Source organism: Notothenia coriiceps, unplaced genomic scaffold (assembly GCF_000735185.1).
Source record: "Notothenia coriiceps isolate Sejong01 unplaced genomic scaffold, NC01 NC01_scaffold00007823, whole genome shotgun sequence".
NCBI classification, from domain to species: Eukaryota; Metazoa; Chordata; class Actinopteri; order Perciformes; family Nototheniidae; genus Notothenia; species Notothenia coriiceps.
This window is the reverse complement of record NW_011340524.1, coordinates 19360-38991: the sequence shown is the minus strand read 5'-3', so window position 1 is coordinate 38991 and position 19632 is coordinate 19360. Positions and strand designations below refer to the sequence as shown.

Here is a 19632-nt window from a genome sequence, read left to right as displayed (position 1 = left end):
GAACAAAACATTTATGCAAAAGAACTAAAGGTTAACCAAACAAAAGCAAACTAATGGAGATAAACCAGACCTGTACTCTGAGCGCTGATATCTATTTAAAGATCTCCGTGACTATATTAGAAGTACATATCCAGGTAGGAACCATGCCTAGGCCTGAGGAGAAGTGAGCAGAAGTCAAAAGAAAAAGAGGAAGAATTGCGGACTGGATCATTTTTGTTGTGGCAGCTGTCCCAATCCCTGTCGTCAAAGAACCTCAACCTTGATGTGTAGGTCATGATTGGAGTGGCCCACTGCCACACACACACACACACACACACACACACACACACACACACACACACACACACACACACACACACACACACACACACACACACACACACACACACACACACACACACACACACACAGCTGGCATATTGCCCAGGGAACAGTCCATTGACGTCAGAGAGAGGGCTCTTGCCTCATCCCGGTCCCTCTTCTCCAAACAAACTCAAAACACTCCTCCACTGACTCTCACTCTCTTGTTTTGCTCCCTTTTCTCTCCCTCCAACCTTTTCTTTTTCTAAACAGCGGAAATAGTTGCTGGGATATGAACCATAACGAGGGGGGGGGGACAGACACTGCTGTTGAATCAATTGAAAGGTGCAGATAAAACTTGACACTAGCTGACTCTTGTCACTTTCTTTCTGGCTTTTGTTTCTCACACACTTCCACAACAGTGTTATGTAATTGAGTTGAAATCGCAGGTGCTTTTTGGTAAACAGCAGCAGGCTCTAGTTGGAGTTGTTACAAAATCCTTTCTTTGCTGCCAACATGTCGGACCGTTAAAGCCAGCATTTTCTGAGGGAGGGCCCCTTTTCATTGCTGACTTGACTAAAAAAAGGAAAAGGATGATTCATGTGGAGGATATCCACTGGATAGTTTGTGAATGTGAACTTATATTAATTGCAGCCATGATGGTCCTTATCTCTGTAATATAAGCTGGTATTAAATCCATTCTGCTGAGACATGCTGCTGCCTGGAGTGCCGTACTTCCACGTGTTGAATAGAAAGTTATTGTTTTTCCAAACCTGATTATGCAATAAGAAGTATTTCTTGGGGGTGATTCTACTTTTTCCATCATGATATGATGTTTGAGAGGCAGTTAAGAGACGAAACATGGCCGACTTGGGACTTCCATCAAGGAAGTTATGTTTTCTTTTGGGTTTGTTCGTTTTTTTGATTATTCAGCAGTATGAGGGGAAAACTACTGGTGCAATTTCATTCAAAATGGATGTAAGGGTGTAGAATAGGTCAAGAGAGATCCCATTAAGTTGTCGGACGGATCCAAAATGAAGGGGCAGATAGACGCATTATTTTTTACTTTTCTTAAAGGGGCCCTTATTATGCTCACCTGCAGGTTGATAGTAGTATTTAGTGCCTCTACTGTGACATGTCTCCATGCTTTAATGTTCAAAAAGATCTTTATTGTTCTCATACTGCCTGCGCTGCAGCACCTCTTTTCACCCTCTGTCTGGTGTCAACATGCCCTTTTAGTTCACATCACATTTTGTAAGAATGGGACTGTTTGGTATAAACTTCCAATGGATATGGAAATATTCAACATTGTAAAAACACAACTAACTGAATAATCAAGCCAGAGCGACCAAATATTGGAGAGCTGAATATTTGCTACTGTGGGAAAAAGAAAAAAAATCTCGAGATGGCTGCATTTTTGGTAACTGTCGGATCCTGTTTTGTAGCTGTTGGTGATTTTACCATTGTTGCACCCATAAATAACGGCAATTATTTGAGTTGGTTACGATGCGCCTTTGAGCCAATATTACATAACCGTCTTCTCGCTCAAGTTTATTCTTGCTTAATCACCTATTCCTGCGTTTGGAATAGAGGAATACAAAAGGTTTGGATTAATGTTGGCAACCACTTAAAAGGTTGAAAAGGTTTTACTGCCAAACTTATCCCAGAGACAATCACACGTCAAGGCGTTTTTCTTCTTGATTTTGGTGGAAGAAAAAAACTGTTACCACGGCTCTGGCTAACACCCAAAGGGAAAGTCTTTGGTATTTCAGGTGAGTGACTAAAATCATTTTGGAGTTCAGAGTTTCTTACTTGACATTAAAAGTAATAGAAATGTAAAATGGTGCAGAGGATTTCAGCGAACTGACCTTTACAAGCTTTGCAGAACTCAGAGTGACCCCAGTTAGCTGAACTACCACCATCCTCTGAGTCTTTCCAGAGCAACAACTTTAACTTGTCACTGAAGTTAATTAAACACCTAAAGCTAGGGCTGTGCAGGAAAATTGAAGCTTTAAAGCTCCATCATAATCTGCTAGCGTTTAGCCTTTTACAAACAACATTTTCACTGTTTTCTAAAAACGTTTTGCTGTCATGCTTGCCACACACAAAGGCAGGAACGCACCTTCATTCATTTATGTAACCAAAATAAGTAAAACTCCATCCATCGAAGGGCTGATCCACCGAATAAAGAATAAAAAACTAATGGCATTCTGGGATAAAACCACAGCAGTGAGAGAAAAGCTGGCCAACATTAGCTGGCCAGCAGGATAAATCCTGCTACCTACTTGTTGGATAAATGGCCCCCCACTGAGCCACCATGTGAGCCGGATTTTTATTCTTATTAAATATAAGAACACTTTCAGAAGCAGGCATGAGGCAATCATGTATTGAGTTTTTATTATCCAATTGGAATGCATGCTGCAAATGTCTTAATTAACATGGACCTACATTGAGTGGTCTGTAATTGGAGACACTGAATTAGCGAAGAAATCCTGTTTCACACACGCACAAGAACATTGAAGCATGGAATGTTCACAATAATTATAGAATCCCTTTTATGATTTATTAAATCCTGAATAATAAACAAAACAGAGAGATGTTCTGTTTATGACCAAAATCTTATTGTGATTATATAGTAGGGGGAAAAAGCATAGTGAATCAAATACAGTTTCTATTTTTTAATCCACAATGCAAAGTCATTAGTCAGTTGGTTGCCTGGAAAAAAGCATTAACACAATTTAATGTGTCGTGAAATAACCTGCTTTACACTTAAGCTGAACTTAATTAGTGGTAGTCACCAACAACACCAAGATAATGGGGCTAAATCCTACAGGAATTACAACATGCGTACACACACACACACACACACACACACACACACACACACACACACACACACACACACACACACACACACACACACACACACACACACACACACACACCTTGTTGATGATGTGCTGCTGCTGTTGGAACTGTTGTTTGTGTTTCTCCAGGAACTGCTGGTGTTGCTGCTGGACGACCAGCTGCTGCAGGGCCTGGGCCTGTCCACACTGCTGCTGGGGCAGGGGGGCCGACTGGGTCCTCCCGAGGGGGCGGTGGCCCCGCGCAAGTTTGGAGACAGAAGGCGACATTAGCTGGAGGCCAGCAAGACCCACTGTGGTAAACACAGAAGAATATTATTACCTGTTTTGTAATGATCTGAGTCTAATTTCTGTAATTGATTCCATTATTCAACATTATTCACTCTGAAAACAATACATTTTCTAAAAATCTACGGTTGCTAACAAGAATAAAAACAACTTAATGTAAATGTGTACTTAAGTTGTCACTTATTTTGAGAATGTTACTTGAGACTGATAATCTGTGAAAAAAATCATGTTCTTTTATGTCCTCCTATTAAAATAATACAAAAATAATAAAGAACAATCTATTTTGCTTAAGGAATATATATATTTTTTAAGTTCAATACTTACATTTTCAATAAGATAACACAAAACGAAGACCTACATTTTAGACAAGACATTCTGAAGACCACGGCACAAAAACAGACACTGACACAAAAAAACCTAACAAACTAATTAAGAATATATTTTAACACATGATAACATTAAGAAGTTCCAAGTTACTGTTTTTGAGGTTTTACAGCCTTGTTAACAAAAGAAGGAGCTAATCAAGCAAAATTATACTGACAGTTATATACTGTCATATTACAAAGATTAATTGTATGTACATCCATTATTCAAATTAAGTTTCAAAATCCCTCATAATAGTTAACACAGAGAAGTGTATATCATGATATCATAATAATACAAACGAGACAGCAGCCGCTAAGAAGTTAAGAATATAAATGTTGCAATGGATACTGACCCATTGAATTGTGGCTCTGCTCCAGCAGCACCATGTGTTGGAGGAGGGGGTTGTGACCAGCCGTGCCCCCTCCGGCCCCCTCCCTGTCCAGAGCCGAGGATGCCAAGTAGGAGGGCAGGTGGGCAGTGGGCAGGAATGGAGGGGTCAGACCAATGCTCTGCTGTAACGCAGGCAGTGCCAGACGACTGTCACCATCTTGGTGTCCTGACACCACCTACAAGGACAGAAAGAGAGAATGAGACACAAGGAGGGAGAAGCAAAGACCAGGCAAGCGCAGAGAGGCAGATGGACGGAGACAAAGAAGGGTCAAATGAGACAGAATGGGAGTGAGATGGAGAAAGAGAGGCGGACATGTGAGGCACCTTCATGCCAAAAATAATTGATACGAGCTGTTTCGCAAACAAAATATTATTTTGTGCAGTGAGTGATTCTACAGAAGCCTTGAGACGCGAGTGAAAAGTAGTATATTGTGGTGATATGTTTTGTTTATCTGAACTAAATAGTATTCTTTTGAGTTTATGACTTAAAGTTGAAAAAGGAGGTTAACTAGCATCATTTTCTAGACTCATGAACATTTGTGAACATAAGTGTTTGTTGTTGAAGGTCTCATTTTGGCCACAAGAGGATAACAAAAAATGTGTACTTTATACAATGAACACTTTTAGTTATTTTAACGTTTTTAATAATAATATTGTATGATAACTTCTGGCAGGTGACACTATATTTTCTTTTGTCAGAAGCATTTGTTGTTGTAGTACCCATTTTGGCCACAGGGGGCAAGTTTTATACATCAAACTGTTGAAATTGATCCTGCAAAATAAATTCACCTGCTAAACTTTTTATTTCCTGCTTTTATTTAATCAAACACAGAAACAAAAACTATTATTATTTATTTACATTTGTTCACTTCAATGTTGTAATATGCAAGTATTGTTTTGTGCATTGAATGTACTCACAGAGCTAGCAGGCAGTCCCAAGGTGATGTTGGGAAGAGAAGGGGAGGTGTAGAGAGAGAGATGGCTAACTGAACCATCCCGTGCTGCCAACCTCTGAAGCAGAGAGACCTGAAAACACACAACCACACAGCATTACAGCACATTATAAGAGTGTTTGTACACACACAAACATGCACAGTTGTCCATTAAAAAGACAGACATAGCCAATTTACTTCGGGATTCGTCCGGTCAAACTGTCTGGCCCATTCACACAAACACCAAAAGACACACACATGCACACTCTGGCAGTGATGTTTGTTACCTCTCCTGGGCAGCTGGAGATGGTGACCCCGTTCTCATTGGGGATGTTACTGGAGCTGTTGTTGGGGGAGCTGGGACCTGAGCCGGGTGCACTGTTGCATGCAGACTCTGGAACACACAGCACAAACATTAGATTTGTCTAATATCCTGGCCTTTAAAAAGCTGAGTTTTCTGAGATTAAATAGCAATATGTTATTCGTTGATCTTATTTTTAATAGCCTTTTGGGTGTATTTCTACTACTTACATCCAAAACTTCCCTGAAATGAATCATGACAGTATTTATCTTCATTTATATGACACTTTTTGGAATGAATAAGCCATCAAAGGTCCAAATTCTGAAATTCAGTCATTGATAGTCTTAATATTGGCAATAATGGTGATATTAAAACCTTTTTTTAGTCTACAATAGTACTGGGATGATCAGATTCGCAACAGAAGGAATCCAGCAACCAGAATGCTTACCGGCCACGTCTAGGGAACGCTTCTTGGCAGTAGTGATGGGACCATCTTTCCTTCGGAGTAACGGGCTGCTGCGGCGCTCTGTCACTTTCTGCTTTAGCCGGGAACGAAGCTTGAGGTTGGGCTCAGAGGCTGACGGGAAAAAGAGATGGAGAATTCATTTTATAGGTGAAGACGTTTCCGTACAGGGTAGGACAAAAAGAAGTTGAGGCATTCTTAACATCGACAAAGGTTACGTTTTCAGTACGATTTGTTGGTTTGTTTGTTAGCATGAATATGGGAAAAAACTGAAAAAGCCCTATTTTCATAAAACCTTGATGAAGGAAGAACCCATTATATTTTAGATCATATCAGATGAATGGGGCTGATACAAGCATTATTTTTCACTTATAAATGCACCTACCAAGGTTTTCCCCACCAAGTTGAAGGCCAGCCGGCTGACAGCCAACTGACAGCCAATTCCCATCTAAATCTCAGACTGATAGTCAGCCACCCTCCTAAAGTTTCCTGGCCATGTCTGTCTACATTCCACCGTTAAAACGCCTATTCATTAATTTGCATGTTTCATTTTGAGATTTTCCTTCACGAAAAAACGGAAATCCGCAAATGTCAGCGCAAGGGATTTCTAGCATATAACTAAGCAGAGCTAAGCAATGGCAGGGTTAAATATTACATTCCTAACTGGGCCACCCATTCTAATAATATGAATGAGTTACACCCAAAATTAGCCCTGTAAATGTGTAAATTACAGATTCTCTCTAAAGTGTCGCTCGGGGCACAGCGCTTCGTGGTAGATTGCTGTGGCCTACAAGTGGGAGCTTGTTCAGTGGCACGTAGTGGAGCTAACAAGCTCGTCCCTATAGGCCACACTGTATGTGTTGGCCGACAGATCCGTGAGCAGAGGTTTGCCATCATCGAGTGACAGAGGGAAACGCTGCGACAAGAGTGGACGCAGCCAACTGGCAGCTTTCTTGACCCCACGCTTAATGATGCTCTCTCCACGCTCTGCCAGGGAACACTGCTTGTTTCCAGACACTTTCAATTACTGCCACTGCCTGTTGTCATGTGTGTTTGTATGCATACGTGTTAGCCCAGTTGTATTTTTCTGGGGGCTGTGTATCCTTTTTTGGATTTGCAGTGAAGCTGTTGGCCACAAACGGGTAGAATAGAGAAGAGCCAAGCATTCAGTATACTGTATTCTGGGAATCTGGTCGGGTCAGGAATAGGACCTGACCTCTTCTGGACAATCTTGCTTTAGTGTCCCTCTGCCAGATTACCCCAGACACGGGCTGCTTTATTCCCTCCTCCGCTGGCTTCCTTCCGTTCAATTAGATGAGGGATGGATGGTTAACCAACAGTTGACCCCATGCTCATCCCACGACCTTGTATCAAAAAGACCACGCTACGTTAGCCTCAGAGAAGGAGCTGGCATTTTTTGGTAGAGGCAAGGGGAAGCAATTGATTCTTCATTGTGTACTGAAGTGATTTATTATTAGAAGTCTTATTCAAGGTCATTAAAAACCCTTCATGTACAGTAGCCTTGAACACTTATCAAGGTAGGATGAGTTGTATTCTACTTCAAGCACTCAGTACACCACCTGGTTGGTGGGGATAAGATGACCTATTGTGAATTCATAATGTCAAAGTACTTTTTCAAATGCACTTTCAATTTTTAGGGGAACATGCCGTTGAACTTATCAAACTCGATTATTTAAAAAATGCATTCTCCTTAGTGAAGGGCACTCTTCCAAAGTCTTTGTTAAGAGGAGGTGGAGAGGGTCAGGATAAGATGCTATGCACTAACTAAACAAGAGACATTTGAAGGGGAAGACTTTGAGAGAAGCAGCATAGTGCTCTCAAGTTTAATTGTAGTCTATCGCACTGGGAATTATATTAATGTAGCAAAATAATTCGGTGTTTAATTTAACTTTAATTGATGCATGCACATCTTGTGATTGTTGGTATTTGCTGTAGAAACGAGTGGTTGTTTGTGAAGCCAATAATTCAACATCATTTGAAAGCGTGTTGGAAGAGCATATACGTGGGGCTGAAAATACAGCTTATATTAGGTGATCGTGAACAAAACCACAATTAACAAAGTTAAAGAGGAATTTGAATGATGGTACCATTTGAATTAGTTTTGACTGTATAGATATTTAGATAGACAATAAACATGTATTGTATACTCGATAATGTTTCCGATACATCCCTAATTCTTACTATGCTTATTCCATTAAGGTCTTGTTGTTGGAATTGCCACCGTCAAACGCGCTAAAGGATAAACAAACATTTGCAATGCTTAAAAATATTACCCTGGTGTGAAAGGAAACATTATTAGCCTCCACTGTGAAGACAGTGGGGCTGCAAAGGTGACAAAAACTGTGGTCAATCTGGTGGGAAGCCAGAGGAGGAACGATAAGGCACCCCAGGATAATGGAATAGAGGAAGGGGGGGTGGTCAAGGTTGTGTTTGTGTGTCCTGAGTCATTAAGAAATGGACAGTTAAAAGGAGGAGTGGATAAATGGAAGGTTAGAGGGAGGTTAGGAGGACAGTAAAGGAAGGAGGTGTGTGTGTTTGCTGGGCACTGGTCGCCATGGGGTGTTCGCCTCAGGACGCAGTGACTTTGAAGGGTGTTAGTGCCGACTGGGCAAAAGCACACCAGTGTGCACACGTGCGAACACACTCGCTGCAGAGGGCCCAGACTGGTTTTACTGCTGATGCTAGCGTTTTACTGCAGCCCTTTCTCCCTCCTTCGACTCCATCTACCCCCCTCCCCTCCCTTTAAATCCCCACTCCTCTCTTTCCTCTGGCATAGCTCCCCGTTCCCTTCACTGCAGAGCCTTTGTGCAGTTCCTTTTTTTAATGCATTCTAGTAGAAACCATTGGTGAAGGTTAACAACAAGCCTTATTAGTCTACTTACAAGATTGACGGCCCAGAAAATTGCAATTCTAAACAGAATTTACCAAAGAATGTCCAACTTCCTGCCACATTCGGAGACTGATTTTGGGTGGGTTTGTAAACTTGGAGCACTTTTTTAGTATCTGCCATTCAAATATTCAGAAGGGCTAACTCTCTGAGTGGCAAAACTTACTCTGGGCTCTTCCTCCGAGTAGTAGCAGTGGAGCGCCAAGCTCAGTGATTGTGCTAAAGTTGCCAGTGATTGTGCTAAAGTTTGGCCAAAATGATAACAAATATTAGCTAAATAACAAGCTTACATTTCCTAAAACTACAGCATACATTTTCAAGTTGATGTTTACAGGGATATTGTGGAAGGCATCACATTGCATCATAATCAACTATTATGATGTTATCTGTAGATTTCATTTCATGTATTTAAACTCTGCCGTCCGTTAATCTAAGGAGGAATACAACGCCTCGATTTTAAGCAACAAGACTCATTTTAGTGAAGAGTGTCAGGATGGTTTTTGAACGAACCCTTAACATACCCTTTTGTCAGTGTCTTTTGAAGCAAGGAAATTAAATAATACACTCCTGAAACCAAGGTAGCATTGTATATTTTTTGATATTCTAACTTGGATTCCGAAAGTGACCTGAACTAATTCATCCAACTACAAAGACAAAGTGCCATTTCTCTAAACCTGATTTACCTCTACATGTTATCTCATATTTCAAATATGCGCTCAAGAGGTTGAAGGGTTCTCTCTGATCCACTCTCACACTTTAAAACTATAAAGTGAAGTCCCTTCTGCTACCCATCTTATGACATATCAATACGAGATTAAACGTCTCTGTAAGTGGTGCTTAATATTTCAATCGGGAGTGGAGGAGGAAGCTGGTTCTCTCCGATACAAAACATATTGATCAGGCGCTCATCTGTTTTGACAGATGGGAGTCCCGGGCTTCATGCTGGGGGAAGCCGTGCTGCTCTTCCAAGTAAGGGCAGAAAGGGAGGGAGATTTATGGAAATCAATAGAGTAGTTTGCCGAAACTCATCAGTGGAGCTTCCCAGAAATATCACGTTGATGATGCATTAGATAGACAGGTTGGATGGACATAGGTAGACAGATACATAAAGGGGCGGCTGAGATCAGGAGGTAACACAGTGGTCCACCAATCAGAACGTCTGTCCGGAGGGCATAGCCAATGGACTGTTAGGGTTCATCTCTCCTGATGAGCAGATGACAGCTTGTATACAAGTTTCTGCCTTTGTATAAAAATGTGAAAGTGTGAATGTTGTGAAAGTGTTTTGAGTGGTATATATAACATGAAAACAGTCTACTTACCATGTACCAACATATAGATAAGTATGGTGGATACATATATAACGTTTATTTTTTTATCGGTTTACACTTAAATGATTGGTTAAAAATGATGTTGTGTTTAAAAAGGTCTAATCCCTAGTTATTTCTGAAAGACATTTATCTTCGAATTCAGAAAGAAATGTTATGTTAGGTTTTTGATTTGTTTTATTCGTCTGTTTGTCATCCGGAATACAGGAACAATTGATAGCCATGGAGATGAACTTGAAGGAAGGGTGTAGCAGCATTCACCACAGAAGAATCCAATACATTTTAGAGAATATCTAAAAGAAAGGGCGTACACACATATTTTGTCTCTTTCTTTAACATTGCATTATAGAGTGCCACAGTGACGCGAACTACAGCAGGGTCGCTGCTTCAACGCCACGCCAACTTAAGATCCATATTCAAAACTACAGATTCAAAATTGTACAAGTTGAAGCGTTTGTTTTAACAGTTTGCAGGAGGCAAGTACTTGCTTTCAAGCAGAACACGGGGAAAAACAAACTTAGCGGGAGTGTTTACGTGTTCGGTGTAATGACGTAAAACGGCCTCGACAACTTCTGAAGCCCTATTCAGCCACATGTTAACAACCATCGTTTTTCAGACACGTAAACTCTTCAAAAATCACCAGTGGGGTCACTGCTGATGTGTTTAACGTCGTAGAACAAAACATGTGTTTCAACCACAGACCTTATTTCAAGCTATTTTTGAAAATACTATGGAGAAATTCCATTGTTTTTTGTCGAAGGAACCGGAAGTGGTAAAAATGCTAACTTACTTCCGGGTTTTAGGACGCGTCACTGTGACACTCTATTAGAGGTCTTATATAAGGTCTGTGCTCTCCAAGTGTACTTCTATGAAATTTGAGCCAAGATGTTGTAGTGTTTCTTGAGTCTGATACAGATCATTGTGCTCTGGATCAGATAAATAACATGGAAGTGCTATATTGTATGTGGATATCCTGCAGGGTCTACATTTTCAGTGTGTTATGGGAATGTGTGTGTGTGACAGTTTGTGAAAGAGTAAGGGACAAAAGGGGTCAGCATGACAATTCTGCTTCTGTCATGAAGGCCTAACAGACTTCCTGCCTCAGCATTCCAAGTGGCCCTCTGTGTTCCTCAATTATCACAGAGCCTCTTAGACTTGGACAATGAACCCTGTTGTAAAATACTATGTGTGCGCCTGGTCTCGCCTCGGAACGTACATTTAGAATGTACATGCCTACATTCGAAAAATGGGTCACCGCAGGCAAAAACGTCATGTGTGACAGCTCTGATCGTCACGGTGGCGAACAACTGTGCTGACTACTGTCACTCACTTCCTCTTGAACACAGTTCATCTCTGTCTGCGAGTCTAATCTGATCTGCAGTATGGCTGCTCACTGTTGACACAACAGTTCCTCAACAGCCGGGCCAGATGCGTGCACATGTCAGAATTCCCTCTCTGTCTCTCGACTGACGTAAAAAAGATGAACGCTGCATTCAAATCTCAATCCGTATTTTTACATTCTTACATTTTTTAGTGTCAATACCTCAACAGAAAAACACAATGAAAAACAGGGAATCATTTTTCAGTTAAACCATTATCAGAAAACCTTTTTGTTTTCTTTTTTCTTTGGTTTTGAAAATGACAAATCTAAGAATACATGGACTAAACCTTGAATTATATTTCTTCATGTATGCACAATGATATGCAGTTCTAGTGTACTTGTTGTACTTGGTGGTAATTGTACAATTTGTGAATATTTCTCAGCACCACATCCCTAGAAATTCCTGATCTACATTCAAGTGTCCCTGAAAGTGAATCTTGCCGTCTGACGCTGTGTGCCAGTATAAATCCTTCTTCCTCCTTCCAGCTCGCGGCAGGTGTGCAGGAGTGCAGAGTACACAGAGCTCGGCCTCCAGCTGTGAAAGCAGGCAGTGATACTGCCAAGGCAGCTGCTGACGCTAAGTGAACAATCACAGCCTGGCCATACTTGACTTGGACAGAAGGACGAAGAAATAACAGTGTGATGCATCCAAAAGGCAAGAACTTGGCTTTTATGGGCTTTCTAGGACACTTTGCAGAGTAGTTATGGGTTATTTTGTCAAACGGTTTGATGTAGAATATTAAGTCTGTGATGGAGTGTGCTTGACGTGTCAATATCAAAAACAGGAGAATAGCCAACTGGTTTTGAAATACATTTAGTTTTACCAGAATATCTAAACCTCACGAAGGAGCAAATGGCTTAATAGAAGTAGGAAAGTCATAACAGTTTCCACATCAATTTACGGTAAGACCTTAAAACCAGATTTTTTTTTAGTTGGGAGATATTTTAGGACTGTTTCTTGGCTGTAACAAGTCCGCTTCTTGCCTGACAGCTGGTCATGGCAAAGAAATAGTCTGGCTAACAACCCTTGTGAAATGGTCTGATTGTCATTTATACTCTTTGTTTTTTTGGCAGTAATTAGAAGAAAACTGATGTAATGTGCGAGGTGAGCTTTAAGGGTGCTAGCAGGTTAAAAAAAAAATGTTTTCTGCTTCCTGTCTTTATGCTAAGCTAATCTAACTGGCACACAGATATAAAAGTAGATGTTTTATCTAACTTTCATCAGAAAAGCAAACGTTTCCCTGATATGTTAAAGAATCCCAATTTCTTTAACTGGTTTTAGGTTTTCATTTGTATTTAGTTTGACTTTGCATATCCTCTCTCTCTCATTTACATTAGAAAAAGACCCTCAAAAGACCTCATTAAATAACTTTTGATACCACATATTTTTCACTATTTTAGGGCTTCCCTATAATCCTCCAGTAGCTGACCCCTGGTCCATGTGCCTGACTCTGAAACCCAACAAGTCATTTAAATTGCTAATGCAGGGAAAATGAAGATGATGACTCCCCTCTAGACATGCAGTGGGTGGCTGGTTTTAATACATGGAGAAATATGGATTTAAGAAAGTAACCATAACACAAAAAAAGAAAAAAACCTTGGCAGCATTGTGTACCTGTTTTGCGGAGAGGGAAGTCGTCTTTTGAGTCGTATGTGCCCAGCATTGGGTGGCAGTAGGCTGACAATGCAGTTTGGGGAGGAGAGCTCTGGTCCAAAGAGCTGTGCTGGGTTTTTCTATAAAAGAAAAGAAACACGTATTGAATAAAGCAGTATATATGTGTGCTTACCAGGCTGTACTTTACCTGATTTTCCATTGAGACGTACACAAAAGGTGTTCCAGCTCCTTCCACAAGGTTAACAGAGAGTGCACAACAATGTGGGTGGAATGGAGAAAGAGACAAAGAGCAGAGAAAAGGGACAGAGGCCGACTTTCTTCTGAGAGGGAGGTGAAAAACGAACAGAGAAGGGAAGAGATTCAGGAGAGGAAAGACGGAAGTACATGTATGGAAGAAGTGAAGACAAACATGGAAAGAAATGGAGAAATGGTGCCGCTGGTGACAGTGATGGAAAAGCCTTTTTCTCGCTGATGGCACAATTGTTCTATCATCTCCTGCCTTGGCAGATATATTTGACTGCTTAAAGCCTCTTCAAATATTTAATACGCATGAGAGGTGCCATTGCCTTTTCTCTCAGCCCACTTCACACACACACACACACACACACACACACACACACACACACACACACACACCTCAAAGAGAGCCAGCTGTCAATCACTGTCTACACGCATGGATGGGGGGAAAACAAAAGTATTTCCTTCACCGTTTCTTGGTAGATTCCAGGCAAGGATATGCTGTTCTTTGTTGTGGCTTTTTTATTCTTGATATTTTCTCAGTTTGAAATTGTTTTCTATCTTAAATAAGAATGTCAAAAACTAAAAGGCTTAATAAATAAATCAACAAAATAATACTGGCTGATATTTAAAAGAGCGGCAATAAAAGGTTTCAAAATGTTTTCTTTTAAACCAGAAAAAGAATACCGTAATCATGAAGTCACATTTAAAGGTCACGAAAAAATAGTATAAATAAGACAAAAAAAAGAACAGAAGCTTGTCAATCATTTTTAAAGGGATATCACAAGCACAAAATGACCAGCTGTATATCAGTTAATCCCCATTGTTTCCATGAATTCTGAAGTTTTTCTCGCATGCCTCCACAATGAAAATAAAACACAAAAATGGAGTATGAATTTAACTAAATGGCCCTGTTTTACTTTAACTACCACCGTTCTAATGTATTCAGTCCTATGCTGATTACTTCCCAAAACACATGCATTAAAAAAAGAAATAGTTCCTTATAAACACTAGTGCGTGCGATGAGAACTTAACTGCGATAAGTGTTTTAGCAGAAATATGTTTCTTTTAAATTCCAGAATTTCTCTCGTTTTTGTATTCGCATGCCAGAAATTCAGTTTTCTTTAGGAATGTAACGTAATAAATGGTGATTGTTTATTATACAAATGATTACCTTGAGGTTGAACTATTCCTTTAAGTCTAAAAGTATTCCATAGATATGAACTGAGTTGTTGTTCAGACTCTCTAAAGATAATGTTATCTTGCAATCGAAAGGATCCACCTTTATTATTTAAAGGGGCCCTATTATGCTTCACTTAAAACAGCACTATGTAAAACTCGCGCTATTATTGGCTAACGCTCCAACATATCTGGATGTGGAGGGGATATCTCTGAATGGTTGACCAATCACAACAGAGCCGGCCAGCTAACCAATCAGAGCAGACTGGGCTCTGGTTTCAGACAGAGGGTGAAAAGAGGTGCTGCAGGCAGTATGAGAAGATCAAAGAGCTTTTTGAACATTAAAGCATGGAGATATGTCACAAGCAAAAAATACAAATATTAACCTGAACATTTGCATAATATATCCTATTTCAGGTTGTAAGATGACATGATGAGTGGATTTAGGTTGAGGGTTAGTGTTATGGAAACACTTCTTCATTCACAACCAGTCACAATCCCAAGTCATGGGTGTTCCAGCGGTGGGGGGCTTTGACACTTACCCATACCAAAAGCGCGGGTCTCCGGGCATACAGTGGTTCAGGCTGCGCTGAGCCAGGGCTTTCTTTTTGTTCAGGACAAACTCCTGAAGTCGCATCTTCACCTCTGTACTAGCGACTGCACCTGAGAGGAAACACAGAAAGACATCGGCAACTCAGTTAACAAAGGGAAGTATAGTTTTTTTTATTTATTACCTCATAAAAAAAACATTTGAGTATTACATTTCTTGAGACATTTGGGCTTTGGTGCCTTTGTATCCAATCTGGGACACTAACGTAAAGATTATAACAACATCCATCCATATTTGGACAGATAATGGAGTTTGTAGCTGCATGCAGAAGTCTTCCCTTAAAGTCCACAGAGAGTGACTGTGACTTGCTTTGAAGAAGTTTCAATCAGCTCGCGGTCCCTTCTCAATTACCACCCTCGTTTCACGGCAACAAACAAATTGTCAAGGGAGGGAGATGTGAAAGCGAAAGAGAGAAGAAGTGAGTGTAATAAAGAGTCCGAAATAAGAGGTGTTCTGAGAATACATGTGTGTTTATCTATGAGTGTGACAGTGGGAGGAATAACAGGTGATGTGTCAGGCTTGAGGGAGAAAGTGGTAAATATAGTATGTGTACGCGACAACTGCTAATATATGCTCTCTGAATCATGGTGCAGCTCAAAGTGCTGACATCTCAATATGTCCGCATTGCCACTGGAGGAAATTGGCTTTTATGAGACTGCCTTCCATGCAATTTATTGCAGTACTTAACAAAGCTTCCTCTGTTTACAACCCAATGCTCTTTCCATGGACGTGAAACGGCAGGCTCACTTTGCAAAGCACAGAATGGTTGCGGAGAAGAGCTTCACTGGCAGGAAATGATTGTGGTGGGTATACCATTAAGTATATTTAAATGGATTTATGCTGTTGAAAAAGCACATTGCCTGTCCCAAAAAACACCACCAGAGCATTTTAATCCCATTATTTCACAATGAAAAACGGTTTATTGACTAAATAACTGTACTACTTTAACAAAAAAAATATCTCTCTTTTTATAGCAGGGATGTGAACTTTATAACTATTATTATTACATTAAGAGGAGTTCAATCTCCATTTAAAGCATGTTTGTAAGTCCTTTATTAAGTGGATACAGCTACTTAGTAACACATTTGGTAGGACAAGTTGATTTAAATGACACCTTTCCACAGCTAGTCAATAGAATGTGTTTAACATATAGCGATTAGTCTCTTATGTAGCCTTCTTCAGTATGTATGCAGTAAAAGAACAATTACAGGAGAAAGAAAATCAATTGGCTCGACCCAGCTTGAAGATCGGCTACATCAATTAGCTCCTGCCTGAAACATTTTTGAATTTTGTCACGGCTGATTATTTGAACATTAATATTTGGTCAGGCAAAATGAGAGCATTATGCAGCAGGATCAGTGTGACTCCTGACAGCAAAGAGACTACCAGTATCAAATACTAAAGTTAAATAACAGAAAATGACTTTGGTTTTCGAGGCATTAGTTCTTTTGGTCATGATCGCTTTTACACAACAAAATATTCACTGAGGTCTGGGGTTGTGGCAACAACATTTGCTATATTTGCGAATACACAGTGTTTCAATATTATATCCAAAAAGTGATTTACACAATCTGGCTAAACTATTGGTTTGTTTAAAGGAGTCTGGTCATCCGACAGCATGTGTTTCTCACTATTTGTAGCAAATGTGTAATTGCTTGCTGAAGAAAAACAACTTTTGATATCATGGTTCTATTTTAGGGGCTTCTTTTACCTCTCAAGTTGTTGACTCCTGGTTCATGTGCCTGACTTTGAAACCCAATAAGCTATTTTGTTTCCTTAACGAAATGACACATATTGTACGAGGAAGTGTGTGCCACTTGAACGTCTTGCTGGAAACCGTTTTTCCCTTGTTGTTCTGATACTCCCCGTGGTAAGTGTGCGAGGTCAGGCTGCTCTGACTGGGACAGGTGCTGAGACAGAGAGGCCAAGTCTCTGTGACACCTGCTGTGATAATATGAGCACAGTTACAGCAGATGTTGGCAGCATTCAAGAGATGGAAAGGGAATTTATAATGGGTCAAACATGAATGCTTTATTTCCAGCTTGAACCCAAGTGATAGGAAAAAAAGTAATAACTGGTCACTTTATATTTGATTCTGTAAAACGTCCTCTTGATAAACTACTGCTTCTAGCCAACTCGAAACCTTTTAATCCCATCGTAGTTCAACTTTTAGATTCAGTTACTTACTTTCCTGTCCCCTCTCCTTGTTTTTCAGCAGCAGGAGTTTGTGTTCCCGCTGCTTCTTCTCTATCTCCTGCTCGTGACGCTGCTGCTCCATCTTCCTCTGGTGCTCCAGCAGCTCCTGTTGGTGCTTAAGGGCCAGGAGGTCCTGTTGGTGCTGGTGGAGAGAGACACAAGACTATAGAAGGGGACAAAGTACAAGGAGACAGAGAAGATGGGTAAAGGACTATACAGAGGATGAGCAACGTTATCAAAACTGGAAGACTTTGGGCCTCATGCAGAAAACGATTTACAAAAGCATGCCTTCTTATTACTGTTTATGTTATCCATGATTTGTTTCTACTGTTTTAGCTCTGATTTCTGGGCTTTGCCAAAGTCTTCGGGATAATTCTTACCAAGTTAGTGGGAAAACATGTTCAGATGCAAAGAACAGGTTGAACATTGAACAACGTAATGGTCATATAAACACATTTGGATTATTATGTGTTTATGAGTCGTTATAATGAATGGATTCAGAGTTATTTGTAAAATATAGAGTAGGGATAGGATTTGGTCCACTAATACCAATATTAAACGATAATTTGGAGCATGATATTGGACTAAAATGCCACTACTGGTTTGTTTAAAGAGGCCCTATTCTGCTTTTTGGTGTTATCCCTTTCCTATGGTGTGTTATATGTCTTTCTGTGCATGTAAATGGTCTGCAAAGGCTATAGTCCCAAAGTTCCCTCCAGATGGAGTTTTCTCTCCCACCTGCCTGAAACACCTCCATGGGTCTTTGTTTACTTCTCTCACAATTCATTTCAAACCTTTATTTAGACAGATTGGTCCCTTGAGATCATCGATCTCATTTACAAGGGAGACCTGCATCATTTAGTTCCACATGAAACATAAAAACGACATACAAACAAACAACAGAGGATATCATATTTACATATTCAACATTTACAAATACCCAGAGTGTCAGAAAGCATTTCATTTATACGTGCCTTAAATACATTCAGAGAAATACAAATGCTCAATTTCAATTTTGCCTGTAGACTGTTCCAAGCAAGTGGAGCTGCGCACATAAAAGCTGTCTTACCTAAGACAGTCCTTACTCTTGGCACATCTAACAAGACTATATCCTGCGATCGCAGACAATAGCTGCTTGCAACTTTCTGCTTTATCAATGAACAGATATAATACGGGAGTTTGCCCAACATAGCTTTATAGATAAAAGTGTACCAGTGACTGAGCCTCCGTACAGTGAGTGATGGTAAACCTGCCTTGGTATACAGTGTACAGTGATGAGTAAGTGCTTTACAATTTGTGACAAATCTCAGAGCACTATGATACGCAGCATCTAGTTTGCTCAGGTAGTTGGCAGGTGCATTCATATACATCAGATCACCATAGTCCAGCACAGGTAAAAAGGTCACAGTGACTAGCCTTTTCCTGCCCTCAAGCGAGAAACAGGACTTATTCCTGAAAAAGAAACCTAGCCTAACCCTCAGTTTTTTAAGCAGGTTATTGACATGAAGTTTAAGAGAGAGACAGTCATCAAGCCAGATACCAAGGTATTTTTAACAGGCAACAACTTCAAGTTTTGTTCCTTGCGTAGATACAATATCTAAAACAGGCTCTGGTGTCTTTTTAGCTTTTGAAAAGATCATTATCTTGGTTTTATCCACATTAAAGAAGCTTTAGTCAGAGAGTGAGTCTGAATAATGTTTAAAAAAGCCTGTAATTTACACCGCCTCCCTGAATGGAGGACCTGCACAAGTTACATCACGTATCGTCCGCATAGAATTAAAAGTAGCTTCATCCACATTTCAACCAAAACTGTTGATATATATTTGAGAATAAAAGTGGACCTAAAAACAGACCTTGAGGAACACATTAGCAAGTTAACCACTCAGAAGAAGCCCATCAAAAGGTGAACACATTGGGACCTTTCAGAGAGGGGTAGTTCACAAAACCACCCCACTGCATGCTGATATTGCCAATACTGAGTAGGCCTCGTTTTAACGCGATGATCAAACGGTGTCAAACGCTTTGTAAGTCAATAACCAAGAGCTGCACACTCGTTTATTATCTAGGCATACTAGTACTATTCATTTACCACTTTCATTTTGCAGTATGGTGGCTATGTTTCTTCCTCAGAAGCCTGACTGAGTTTAGGACAGGGATTTATTCATTTATACATAAAATCTTTACTGTTCACCTCAAAAGTCGTTGAGCACCTTTAGCCATTAACTGACAATTAGGATGGCTATAGTTATTTAATAGTTGCCTCCCCTCCTTAGTAAG

General features: G+C 40.3%; 1 protein-coding gene across 1 annotated transcript in view; it reads right to left on the bottom strand.

Annotated features, from left to right (window-relative positions):
- The window catches only part of hdac4 (histone deacetylase 4), a 71937-nt gene that overhangs the window by 37808 nt on the left and 14497 nt on the right, over positions 1-19632 (bottom strand). Inside the window, exons 4-11 of the mRNA XM_010769810.1 lie at positions 17347-17497; positions 15092-15212; positions 13134-13252; positions 5890-6018; positions 5428-5534; positions 5127-5234; positions 4171-4384; positions 3246-3457 (exon numbers count right to left, since the gene is read on the bottom strand). Coding sequence (XP_010768112.1) covers positions 3246-3457; positions 4171-4384; positions 5127-5234; positions 5428-5534; positions 5890-6018; positions 13134-13252; positions 15092-15212; positions 17347-17497 — 1161 coding nt within the window. The remainder of the gene's footprint in view (positions 1-3245; positions 3458-4170; positions 4385-5126; positions 5235-5427; positions 5535-5889; positions 6019-13133; positions 13253-15091; positions 15213-17346; positions 17498-19632) is intronic.